Consider the following 13,766-nt stretch of genomic DNA (forward strand, 5'->3'; position numbering starts at 1 on the left):
AAGGGTGTAGAAACTTCTCCCTAGTAGTGCGTTTTAACATTGTGAGGCTAACGACGATACGTAACAGACCCGTTTTAACAAATGGTATCAGAGCTAGTCATTAAACGGTGTGAGACATGAGTCGGAGTAGACCCTCTCTATAGTAGACCCATTTTAAAATCGTGAAACTGACGTCGATACGTAACAGGTCAATACCATTATAAATGGTGAAATTTATGAACTAAAATACCGTTAAAGTTTGCACCTTATTGCAAAAAAAATATGCTTTAACTTTTTCATAAATTTTAATAAGGTCTATTCTTTAACATTATTAAAAATTTTATGGGTCGACTATTTTTTTAGACCAAATTTAATGGTATTTTTATTAATTTAGCGGAATTTTTTTAAATGGGTGTTTGAGGGAGACATGTTATATTATATATTATTAATTAAGTAAAAATAATAATTAAATATAACAAAAATTCTAAATATTTTAGGGATTATTTAAATAATGAGGTATGATGGGAAGGGAGTCAAAATTGTCTATGGTTGCATGTGATTGATACAATGATAGATCTCTCATGGTTTGTAAGATAAGTCAAAAGGGGTTGTGAAAAATAATTATAATTAGTTTAATTAAAGAAATTATTATTTATTTATTTATTTATTGGTTTAGGTTTGATTAATTATTTAATGTGTTGGGTTGACAATATAAAAATAAATTTAGGTAATCTCATCCATTTGGCATATACGCATGTTCTCTTTCTTTATCAAACCCTAATTCAGCAATCCCATATGTGCGAAAAATCCTCTCTCGGGGAGCCAGCATTTCAGAACCGCCCCAGAACGTGGTTGAAAATGCATCGGTGTAGCAAATTCAGCTCCCGACCATCGAATTGGGGCATTCCCCACCACAATGCCAAAAAATCCACTCCCGGGAAACTGGCATTTTGAAACCGTCCCACAATGCATACATACATATATATATATATATATATATATATATATATATATATATATATATATATATATATAAATATAATATTAAAGAGTTAATTTTAGGAGAGTGAAGGGATAATGGATTCACATGCTTTAATACAAGATTTATTTCAACCTAAATATTAAATTCGGGTTACTCACATGGAATTTATTATAAGATTACTATTTTTTATGGTCATATAATATGGAGTATTATATATATATTTTTTTTGTCAAAAATAAAAAATAAAAAGAAAAGCTAAATTATTTTAGTCATAATTTATTTAAAATAAAATTTATCCTTTTTCAAAATTAATATCCTCTTTATGGATCCTAAAGATGGGCCTAGGCCCATGAGCCCAATACACCTTTTTGGGCTAGATCTATACATTCCATAATGCCCAATTGTAAAAGAAGACTGATATATATATATATATATGTATTAAAATTTTCAAAATAGAAACTCATATTCACAATTAAAACCATGAGTCTTTAGGACCATAAATGAAAAAAAGTGTTCTTAACGACTTCGTACATTGAAAATTTAGATGCACTGAATTATAGTGCCCATGTCATATGGAAAAATTTTAAGAAACCAAGATCGGTAACATAGGATAGTCTGACATGACTACTGAGTTTCTATCGTGTGTAGAAACAGGTCAAAGGCAGAGGTCGTGATTTCGTAACTGGTTATGAGAGGAGACTAGGAACTATATGGGTAGTTACCTCATGATGAGTGCTTTTATCGTGTGTGGAAATGGTCAGGAGCCCCCTGAATAGGTTTCCTGCACTGTAAACCATACAGGTAAATTGAGTAGATGGTCGGGACGTAAGATCACTCCTCAACATTGACTTTATGGTGGTTTCTACGGAGGGATTGTCGGTTAACCTTTTAGATTGATGTTTAGAAAGTGACACCGTATTGTCTTTTGAGATATGACAATGTTGCGCTTCAATTAAGGATGCCAATTATTCACTTTTATGCTTACTAAAAGTATGAAAATAGAAAAGTTAGCTCACTTAGAGATGAGATACGTCGTCTGGTAAATTCGTAACACTGAAACTCGATGAACAACTTCTAGACCCTTATTTGGTCAGTGACAAGTAAGATAACCGCTCAGAAATTCAAAGAATTTAGAGAAAAGCACATGAAAATTTACTAGGAATATGGAGGTGATGAGATCTTATAATTAGACTGTTTAATGAGGATGCAAACCGAGCTCCGATGGATGCAAACTTTGTTGATATGAGATTCTACATTGATTAGAGACAGAAATGAGGGTTAATGAGGATGTTGGGCTCCAAAGGGGGTGGATTGTGAGATCCCACATCAGTTGTAGAGGAGAACGAAACATTCCTTATAAATGTGTGTGAAACCACTCCGTAGCACACGCGTTTTCAAAAACCGAAAGTAAAAGTTCAAAGAGGACAATATCTGCCGGTGGTGAGCTTGGGCCTTGGGCTATTACTGTTGGAGTCCCACATTGGCTAATTTTCGAAAAAATCATGATATTAGTAAAGGACACTATCTCGATAAGTCATAAAAGTTTATGTTTAAACTAGACAATTTTATACCATTTTGGAGGGTCGGTTCTTCCTACCATGCTTAAAATAGTTATGACCTGACATAGGTATAGCCAATGTCTATTTCTTAAGGGAGGAACATGAAGTTATATACAAGCTAATGAAGATCATGAGCAATTTTGTGGCTAATAACTGGATTCTCTCCTAAATATTCAAGGTTCGAAAAAAATGAAACAGAAATTTAACACGTTGATGCAATTTAACGTTGAACACAAACAAAAACAATTAATTACTGATGAAGTTTAACGTTCATCATTCATTAATTAATTAGTGTTGTGCAAAAAGCCTTACAAAAGGAGCTTGAAGCCATCGAGAAGAACAAGACGTGCCCTACAAAAGGAGCTTGAAGCCATCGAGAAGAACAAGACGTGCCCTACAAAAGGAGCTTGAAGCCATCGAGAAGAACAAGACGTGCCCTACAAAAGGAGCTTGAAGCCATCGAGAAGAACAAGACGTGCCCTACAAAAGGAGCTTGAAGCCATCGAGAAGAACAAGACGTGCCCTACAAAAGGAGCTTGAAGCCATCGAGAAGAACAAGACGTGCCCTACAAAAGGAGCTTGAAGCCATCGAGAAGAACAAGACGTGCCCTACAAAAGGAGCTTGAAGCCATCGAGAAGAACAAGACGTGCCCTACAAAAGGAGCTTGAAGCCATCGAGAAGAACAAGATGTGGGCACTAATTGACTTACCATTTGGTCACAAGTCCATTAGTTTGAAGTGGGTGTTTAAGTAAAAAAAGAACAGTGAAGAAAGCGTCATCAAGCACAAAGCAAAACTCGTGGCAAAAGGTTACGTGCAACGACAATAAGTTGATTTTGAGGAGGTATTTACACTAGTGGATACACTCGACACTGTGAGGTTAATTTCCTTCATAGCTCAACAGAGAGGGTAATTCATCACTTGGACATTAAATCAAATTCCTAAATGACGACTCCAAGAAGAAGTGTACATTATCCAAACTGAAGGTTTGGTCATCAAAACCGAAGAGCACAAAGTGTACAAATTTTTAAAGGCCCTCTACGATTTATGATAAACATTGAGAACGTGGAACATATGCTTGTACAATAGCTTGAAGTGTTGCTCGAAGGAGCAAATAGTGTATACAAGAAGTCATGGAGCTGAAGTACTCATAGTTGGCATGTACGTTGACAACTTGATCATTACTGGTACAAGTGTAGAGCATCAACGAGTTCAAGCAACAAATCGTGACAGAATTTGTGATGACTTACCTCTGGTTACTCATGTACTACTTCGATATTGAGGGGGACAAGAAAAAAGATTGCATCATGTTAAAGCAATCGACCTATGCTGAAAAGGTGCTGCAAAAATTTAAGATGGTAGAGTGCAACTCGGCCAAGTAGCACATGTAAACAAAGTTACAGCTCGAGAAAGACGCTGAAGGAAGCTTAGTGAACTCCACCAAGTATAGATACGTCATCAGAAGTTTGAGGTACTTGATTCATACTCGTCCAAATCTTTCATATGTTGTAAGAATGGTGAGTAGATACATAGAGAAATATGCTATGATGCGTTATCAAGTGGTCAAACACATTCTCTGGTATGTGAAGAGAACCACAAGCTACAGACTAAAGTACCAGAGAGGGCGAGGACTTGATGAACTCGTCGGTTTTACCAAAAGTGATTTAGCCGGAGACATCGACAATGGGAAAAACACCAAAGGAATGATGTTGTATCTCGATAAAAACTTGGGACTTGACAATCTAAAAAACAACCAGTTGTGACACTATCTTCCTATGAGACCGAGTTCATGGCAACAATTGTGGCGTTGTGTTAAGCATTGTGGCTGAGAAACATGTTGAGCCAAGTGACCAGAAGTGAACTAAAGTTAGTAATTCACTATGTCAATAACAAATTTGTTATTGCATTGACAAAGAATCCAGTATTTCACAAACGCAACAAACACATAAGAAATGTTTCGTTTTCTTATCTAATTGATGTGAGATTTCACAATCCACCCCCTTGGGGGCCAGCGTTCTCGCTGACACACCGTCTAGTGTCTAACTCTAATACTATTTGTAATAACCAAAACCGAACCTTGAGGGGAAGCCAAAGAAGAACAATATATCGGTAGGCTTAGAGAAGTTAAAATTAGATATGTCTATAATTCAACCGGAAGTGTTATGTTATAGATTGAAGTAGACGAGAAAAAAGAAACGAAAGAGAGAAGTGACGAGACAGAGTTAGGGTATTAATGTAATTTTACGAATATTTAATAATATTAAATTAAACAAGTTACAAATAATTATATCTTATATACCAACCGTAATAATATATTTTTTAATATTTTTCCAAGCTTAAAGGTAATTAGAGGTATTACTAAAAAAAAAATAATAATAAAAAAAAATTAGGAAAATATTTTTAATCCAAAAGACTGAAGTTCCACAGGAAACAGGTGGCCCCACTGGAAAAGAGATCGGACGGATGCAATTCGTCCGAACACGTCAGGTTTAGACAGAATTAATCCTCCAACGAAGGCAACGTCCGTCTTCCGTTGGCGCTGACGCGCACTTCGGGGCTCTCTCACAAACTCTCCCGACGCTCCTCCTCCGCCTCCTCCTCCTCCTCCTCCTCCTCCTCCTCCTCCTCCGTCTGTCAAAATGATACCACCGGAGCTTCAGTCCCGCTCGTATCGCCCTTACATCTCCGCCTCTACTAGCGCCCCTTCCTTCTCCTCCATCAGCAATGGCAGCCCCTACGACCAAAACCCTAGTGTTTTCGATCGTCACGCTTCTTCTTCTTCCTCTTCAGCTTCCTCTTCCTCCAGATCTTTCAAGAATTCTCGATTCACCCCTTCTTCCTTCATTTACAACTCTCGAATTGCCATTGCGCTTGTCCCTTCTGCTCTCTTCCTTCTCGACCTTGGCGGCACCCCCGTTATTGCGACATTGACTCTTGGCCTTATGATTTCTTATATCCTTGATTCTCTCAATTTCAAGCCTGGTGCGTTTTTTGGTGTTTGGTTTTCTCTTATTTTTTCCCAGATTGCATTCTTCTTCAGCTCCTCTCTTAATCTCACTTTTAACTCTATTCCTCTCACAATCCTCGCGGCTTTCCTTTGCGCCGAGACCAATTTCTTGATTGGCGCCTGGGCCTCGCTTCAGTTTAAGTGGATTCAGATCGAAAACCCTTCTATCGTTCTTGCTCTCGAACGCCTCTTGTTTGCTTGTGTGCCGTTTGCTGCTTCGGCTCTGTTTACTTGGGCGACCATTTCGGCCGTTGGTATGCTCAATGCTTCTTATTATTATATGATCTTCAATTGTATCTTCTACTGGCTTTATTCCATTCCTCGCCTTTCGTCATTCAAGAACAAGCAAGAAGCGAAGTTTCATGGTGGAGAGATCCCTGATGATAATTTGATACTTGGTCCTTTGGAGAGCTGCGTTCAGACCTTGAATCTTTTGTTTCTCCCTCTGCTTTTCCACATTGCATCTCATCATTCGGTGGTTTTTTCTTCCGCTGCTTCCATTTGTGATTTGCTGCTTCTATTTTTCATTCCATTTGTCTTTCAATTGTATGCGTCGACGAGGGGTGCACTTTGGTGGGTCTCTAAAAATGCCAATCAAATACACAGTATTCGGGTTGTCAATGGCGCGGTTGCTTTAGTTGTTGTAGTTGTCTGTTTGGAAATTAGAGTTGTTTTCCACTCCTTTGGGCGATATATTCAGGTGCCACCGCCGTTTAATTACCTTCTTGTTACTATAACAATGCTCGGAGGGGCAGGTGGAGCAGGTGCTTACGTTATGGGTATGATTTCGGATGCTTTTAGTACGGTGGTGTTCACTGCTTTGGCTGTGATAGTTAGTGCTGCCGGAGCAATTGTAGTGGGATTTCCAGTAATGGTACGTCATTAACTTTCTATGATTTGAATATGTTGCATTTTTGTAAACTGGATACTGGGATGAATTATATTGCACGTTTTGTGGTTTCAGTGCATATATTGCTCCATCTTGTTATGTAAACTCTACTCGGCAGTATGTTTGTTATGTAGATTTTTGGTCGAGATATATCAGTTCGATGGTGGATATAGTTCTTCTTATCCTTTGCCTGATAAGTTGAGCTGTCGTTTCTTGAGGCAGGAAGCAGGAATTGATCTAGTATTGTTATTGTTTTTACTTTTTTGTAAGAATCAAACCGAGCAGGGGGTTCTTCAAATATTTCTCTCAGGGGATACAATGTATCAGTGAATGAGTTGAGCCATTACATTCTCAAATTTGAGAGCTTTTTATAACTATGCGAGGATAAGTCAGTTAGATCCTACCTCGTGTCATGTTGTTTTAGTGTAGGGCAATGGATTTATACTGTTGTTTATTGGTTTTTTCAGAGGGCATGTTTCCATTCAAAAATTTATGACAATCGTATGAGTCAAGTTACTGGACAAATTCTATCCCTTTATGAGTAATTGTGGATTACTTATCTATCATGTTTCTTATCCAAAAAAAAAAAAAAACCATCATTATTTCATTCATCACCTGGTTTAAGGCTGGTCTCTCCATAATAGTGGTCACATTTTTTGTCAATTCCCTGGTTCCAGCTCTGTCGATTAATCATGCCCCCTTTGACTCCCTTTTGACCCAAATTTGGTTTACATCATTTGGAAAGTTCAGATGCTATCGAAGGTGTGAAAGCTTCTTTTTGGGTGTGCATTCAAGGGAAGTTGAATAACGAACCTGTGCCTCTTCTTTTCTCCTAGCTGGTGTGTTGTGTGTAAAGGAGGTTTGGAAAATAAAGTTCATCTCCTTCTCCATTGTGCCTTCTCTCGAGACATTTGGGCCAGATTATTTTAGCCCTTTGGCATTCATATGAGTTTTCCGAATAGAAACAACAGGGGTCTTTTCCAGCTAGTCTACGGGAACCCAAGAGCAAGCTTGTGTTTTGTGGTTTAATGTTATGTTTACATTTTGGAGGATTTGGTTCTAGAGAAATTATAGGGTCTTCAAAGAGAGAGTCTGGAAGAGTTTGAGGTTCAATGTATCTGTTTGTGCCCATTTGGTGTTGTCTTTCAATTTTTTTTTTTTTTTTTTTTTTCATATTTATGACGGCATACATATCATGATCAATTGGGCCTCTATTGTAAACCCCTTTGATCTTATGGGGATATCTCATGTTCCTCTTTTTTTGCAAGGCCTCTTTCTTCAATATAGTCTCCATTTCTTATCACAAAAAAAAAAAAAAAAAAAAAAAAAAAAAAAANAAAAAAAAAAAAAAAAAAAAAAAAAAAAAAAAAAAAAAAAAAAAAAAAAAAAAAAAAAAAAAAAAAAAAAAAAAAAAAAAAAAAAAAAAAAAAAAACATAGGAATATTTCTCTTATTGCTAAGTAGGTTTCCAATTACTAACAATCATGAGAAGGGTATGTTTACAAAAGAATTTCTTCCCAAAGTGGGGGTGGTCTAAGGCATAGGAATATTTCTCTTTTTGCTAAGTATGTTTGGAAATTCTTCAATAATTCTTATTCTTTATGGAGAAGGTTGGTAGTTAGTATTCCTGGCCCAAGTGTTTTTGGTTGGCATACTACTGGAAGAAAAAAATTTATCTTAGAATGTCTTGCATCCAATGTGGAATCTCTTGCGTGCTTCAAATTATGGAATGGTAAAAGGATTCGTTTTTAGCATGATCCTTGGTTAAGAGATTCCCCTTTGAAGTCTTGCTTCCCTCGGTTATTTAATTTCTCTTCATTTCCTAATGGCTCAGCTTTGGAGTTTTGTGTTATTCAATATCTTTCCATGGAACATAGTTAATAGAAGGCTAGTAAAGGACGAGGAAATAGATGATTTGGGATCTCTATTGGAAGAACTATGTACACAAATATTGGGAGCATTGAATATACCGACGTTTTTTCAGTTAAATCATTGACAAGACAATTGATTCATCTTTTCCGATGCAAAATCTATTTTCAGCAATATGGAAATCCAAAAGTCCTAAATGCTGCTGAGGTGCTTCAATGGAAACTTCCCTCTACACTGCTTATGCCTTGTTTTCTCCTTGCTATGTGGATGGTAGTTGATTAATCACGTCTTCTTTGGGTGTTGTTAGTCTTTGGAATGCTGGTATAAACTCTTCAATCTGTTCAAATTGTAGTGTGCGTTCTCTAATAACACCAAGAATAATGTTATTCAACTTCTCATTGGGTTATTTCTTGGAACAAAAAAAGAAAAAAGAAAAAAACCTTAAAAGAGAAAGTAAAGTCCAAAAAAGATTATGCTTTTGCGTGACAAGTTTTACTTTGGAGAGTTAATAGCTTGGATCATGTTCAAAGACTCTTTTCCTTCATCTTGCTCCTACAATGGTGCATTTTCTGCAGGAGGATCTGAATCATTTGCTGTGGGATTGCCAGTTTGCGAACTATGTTTGGGTCGTTGGTAAAGGTCATTTGGTGTGAGTGGGGCTCACAAATAGAAATGGGTGGTCTTTGGTGGAGGAGGTGCTTTTGTATCCTCCCTTTAGGAAGACGAGCAAAGTGTTATTCCAAGCTAATTTATTTGCTATGTAGTGGAGTATTTGTCTTGAGTAAAGCAATAGGATGTTCAAAGAGGTTGAGAAATTGGGGGAGGAGGTTTGCTAGGAGAAGTTTAAGGCTTCTCTGTGCGTTAGTCACTAAACTGTTTTGTAATTATGACATTTTTCTCGTTCTTTTGGATTGGATTGTTTTCCATATTTCGTGTTGGACTCTACTATTTTTTAGGGTTTTTTTTTTGTATGACCTTGTATTCTTTCATTCTTTTTTATGAAAATTCAGTTTCTTGTTTTAAAAAAAACTGAAAAGTAAAAGATGAATGAAGGAAAATGTGACGTGAGGATTCACCATCCATCCCACAAAAGCATCAAACCTATGGGGATAAGATCGAGTAAGAGAACGTTTTCTGTAGTTTATAGGTAGTATTGAGACTTCTATAGGAAAGCGATCAAATAAACATCTCAACTTCCTTAGGGTTTTTGAGTTTCCAAATAAGGTTCACCAAGGGGGTTCTGAAATGGAGTTTAGACTTAGTGAGGTGCATGAAAGTTGAACTGGAGGAGAATGTATCTTTAGACTCTAAGAACTGAATAATCTTGTCTTGGCCCTCTTTTAGTCTGAGCAAATCATGCTTTTCAATAAACATGACCAACTGGCTAGTTCTCCATCAAAAAATCTTATTCTCACCCCAAATCCTGAACTTGGTGCTCAACATTCCCACTCGATGCTATGAAGGAGCTGTTTAGACGAAGGAGCATAGATATCGAGGAACAGTGAGGAGAAAGGGGCTGAATCAGCCCAGGCATTTTCCATTGAAGTTTGTAATATTGAAGAATTGTGGGTATTGTTGTTATTCGTTCAAAGAATTCTTTTATCTTTTTTGGCATTACCTTGAAACATTGGAACTCATCCTATGAGTTTTCTCCATTCTTTTTCCTTGCATTTGGTGTTTGATTACCAAACTTATGCTTTTTTCCTTCTTATTCTATAGCAGCGCCCCTGGATTTTTTCCCTCCTGCAATGTGTGAAACTTCTATTCTGTTGTCACTCTCATGAGATATTGTGTATTTGACATACATTCCTTGTTTGTTACCCGTTTATCTTGCAGTTCCTCCCACTACCATCTGTGGCTGGCTTTTATCTGGCTCGGTTCTTTACAAGGAAGAGCTTGCCATCTTACTTTGCTTTTGTTGTGCTGGGGAGCTTGATGATCATGTGGTTTGTGATGCATAATTACTGGGATCTAAATATTTGGCTGGCTGGCATGTCCCTCAAGTCTTTCTGTAAACTCATTGTTGCTGATGTGGTCCTCGCCTTGGCTGTTCCTGGTCTAGCTATATTACCGTCAAAACTTCAGTTTTTGACGGAAGCCTGTTTGATTGGACATGCCGTACTACTATGTCATATTGAGAACCGTTTTCTAAGTTACACCAGCATATATTATTATGGTCTTGAGGATGATGTGGTTTATCCAAGCTATATGGTTATTATGACCACATTCGTTGGCTTGGTCCTGGTACGCAGGCTATCTGTTGATAACAGAATTGGGCCAAAGGCAGTTTGGGTTCTCACTTGCCTGTATGCTTCAAAGCTGGCAATGCTGTTTATTGCTTCCAAATCTGTTGTATGGGTGTCAGCTATTCTCTTACTGTCTGTTTCACCCCCATTGCTCCTTTACAAGTAATATAACGAACTTGTTCTTACAGATTTTTTTCTAGATTCCATTAACCTTCATACTATTAAGACTTCAACTTTCAATCGGGATCTTACAGGGATAAATCAAGAACATCCTCCAAAATGAAGGCTTGGCAAGGTTATGCACATGCTGGAGTGGTTGCTTTATCGGTGTGGTTTTTCCGTGAAACAATATTTGAAGTCCTGCAGTGGTTCATCGGTAGGCCCCCATCAGATGGTTTGCTTTTAGGGTGCTGTATTTTTATGGCAGGGTTGGCTTGCATACCAATAGTTGCTCTCCACTTTCCCCATGTCCTGGTATTTATGTCTTATTTATTACCTTCTTTTCTGTTTACTTTGTTGTCAACTTGAACTTTTAAATTTCAAATGTCTAAACAATGACTCAGTTTGATGCTCCTGAAGAACATCAATCAATCAAATAATTATGTTCTTAACTTGCAATCGTAAGACTGTTATTACTGGGTATGAGTTCAACAACCATATTCTCCAAAGTCCCACTAGTTAATTCTATCATAATCATTTTTGTTGTGCTTTGCTATTTGTGTAAACCATTTGTGAGTTTCTTCAAAGCTCTCTGAAGTTTCATAATTGGAAAAGAACCGTTTCCTTTATTAGGGGAAAAAAAAAACTTTTTACTTTCTCTTGAGCTGTTTGCCAATTTATTTTTCTAGGATTTGACATACACTAGTGAACTAATGGCCATTTTCTACTTATCTTTTGCAGTTAGCAAAGAGATGCTTAGTGCTAGTTGTGGCAACTGGTTTGCTATTTATCATGATGCAGCCACCAATTCCCTTGTCTTGGACATACCGTTCTGAACTTATTAAAGCCGCCCGCCAGTCTTCTGATGATATTTCCATCTATGGGTTTGTTGCCTCAAAACCTACCTGGCCATCTTGGCTGCTTATTTTAGCAATTCTGCTCACTCTTTCAGCTATTACATCCATAATACCCATTAAATATATTGCCGAGTTGAGAGTATTTTACTCCATAGCTATGGGTATTGCACTTGGCATTTACATATCTGCCGAGTACTTCCTTCAGGCAGCGGTCCTTCATATCCTTATAGTTGTCACCATGGTTTGTGCTTCGGTGTTTGTGGTGTTCACTCATTTTCCATCTGCTTCAAGCACCAGGGTCTTACCTTGGGTGTTTGCGTTGCTTGTTGCATTATTCCCTGTGACATATCTTTTGGAAGGGCAAGTAAGGTTAAAAAGCCTTTTAGGAGATGACAGCGTTAGTGATATGGGAGAGGAAGAGCAGATGATCACAACACTATTAGCAGTTGAAGGAGCAAGGACATCGCTGCTTGGCCTTTATGCAGCAATCTTTATGCTAATTGCATTGGAGATAAAGTTCGAACTTGCGTCTCTCATGCGAGAGAAAACTTCTGAAAGGGGTGGAATGAGGCACACACGATCTGGTGAAAGTAGCATTGGTAGTCTTAACACAAGAACAAGATTTATGCAACAACGGCGGGCTTCTTCATTGTCAACATTCACCATCAAGCGAATGACGGCTGAAGGAGCATGGATGCCAGCAGTTGGCAATGTTGCTACAGTTATGTGTTTTGCTATATGCTTAATTTTGAATGTTAATCTCACAGGTGGTTCAAACTACGCTATATTTTTTCTCGCTCCGATCCTACTGCTTTTGAACCAGGACTCAGATTTTGTTGCTGGATTTGGGGACAAGCAAAGATATTTCCCTGTTACCATAGTGATATCAGCATACTTGGTCCTCACTGCAATGTACAACATAGGGGAAGATGTTTGGCATGGAAATGCTGGATGGGGTCTGGATATTGGTGGACCAGATTGGATATTTGCTGTTAAAAACTTGGCCCTTCTCGTCCTTACATTCCCAAGTCAGATCCTTTTCAACAGATTTGTATGGAGCTTTTCGAAGCATTCGGACTCGACGCCACTGCTAACATTGCCCCTTAATCTACCATCTGCCATCATGACAGATGTGCTTAAGGTTAGAATATTGGGGATTTTAGGAATTATTTATTCCTTGGCCCAATATATAATCTCCAGACAACAGTATATGTCTGGATTAAAGTATATTTAGCAGACTGTACTCTGTAGATTATGCGGTGCTTTTTTTCAAACAAGCGGTGCAATTAAGGTTTGTTCCTTCAGCCTTTGCTGCTTGTGGTATTTACTATTGCTTTTCCAAGTCCTTAATGATTTTATCTTTTTTCATTCTATAGGAGGCTAGTGATTTAGGAATATTCCCAATTGTCTAACCTCCTTGACGAATCAATGGTATCTGTTACGTTTATCGGCGCAGCGACATGTTTCAATTTTGATTGAGCATGTTGTATGATAACAACGTACTAGAATCTGGCCATGCATATTATGTCGGGGAATTTTGACGTGGAGCTCCACTAGGTTCTCGATTTATCACCTTGACCTCCGGTGATTGATCGATCGATCCTTATCATGGGAAACTGAATTTTGTTTCATGTAGAACACATACGATGCCATCTTACTGCATGTTTATTTGCATTAGAATTGTTCGCTCAGCACACATGGTTCAATTCACCATGTTCTTTCTTCTTGGTTAGTTCTAGGATGATGACCCTACATTTTTCAAGGAATAGTGACCAAACTCTTGCAATTTTCCTTTCAGTTGCCTTGCAAAAGAAAATAATAAATATAGTAATGTAATTTGTATGACTGTAGCCGCTGTTTAAGAAAGGAGGCACCCTTTGTTTTGGTTTGTTTTTCTTATTTCAACTCTTCTTCCATAGAATGCAAGAGAACGATGCGCGTCGTATGCACGTGTTCGATGCCTTCGTAGTAGTAATGTTCATGTAGTTTAGCCGTAGTGTGAGGCCATTATAACCTGCTTTAAGGATTTGCATCTGGATTATGAGTAATATAAGAGATGACCTGAGGAATAATTCATACGATCTTCTTTGATTTGATAGCTTTATTATGTTTATCCCCCGTTTGATTTGTTTTCATATTATGGACACTTGGTGGGATAAATACTTTACTGATTCTTTGCTGCAACTCTTATATCTAAGTACAACTATAGAAGTATACTTT

The 13,766-nt window shown here is 37.7% G+C and overlaps 1 protein-coding gene across 1 annotated transcript; it reads left to right on the top strand.

Annotated features, from left to right (window-relative positions):
* The first annotated feature begins 5,048 nt into the window (after nt 1–5,048).
* On the top strand, nt 5,049–13,445 carry LOC111790452. The gene is made up of 5 exons (XM_023671347.1): nt 5,049–6,401; nt 10,121–10,692; nt 10,785–11,004; nt 11,431–12,837; nt 12,923–13,445. Exons 1-4 carry the CDS (start codon nt 5,160–5,162, stop codon nt 12,778–12,780), a joined length of 3,384 nt encoding a protein of 1,127 aa, XP_023527115.1. The 5' UTR covers nt 5,049–5,159; the 3' UTR covers nt 12,781–12,837; nt 12,923–13,445.
* The last annotated feature ends 321 nt before the right edge of the window (nt 13,446–13,766 follow it).

The sequence above is a fragment of the Cucurbita pepo genome, chromosome LG03, assembly GCF_002806865.2.
Source record: "Cucurbita pepo subsp. pepo cultivar mu-cu-16 chromosome LG03, ASM280686v2, whole genome shotgun sequence".
NCBI lineage: Eukaryota > Viridiplantae > Streptophyta > Magnoliopsida > Cucurbitales > Cucurbitaceae > Cucurbita > Cucurbita pepo.

What these genes read in the sequence shown, in the direction of transcription:
- LOC111790452 (XM_023671347.1), top strand. Translation starts at nt 5,160, where the DNA reads ATGATACCACCGGAGCTTCAGTCCCGCTCGTATCGCCCTTACATCTCC. An exon ending in CCCCCATTGCTCCTTTACAA is followed by an intron (nt 10,693 to 10,784) that starts GTAATATAACGA and finishes GGGATCTTACAG; the next exon opens with GGATAAATCAAGAACATCCT. An exon ending in TCCACTTTCCCCATGTCCTG is followed by an intron (nt 11,005 to 11,430) that starts GTATTTATGTCT and finishes TATCTTTTGCAG; the next exon opens with TTAGCAAAGAGATGCTTAGT.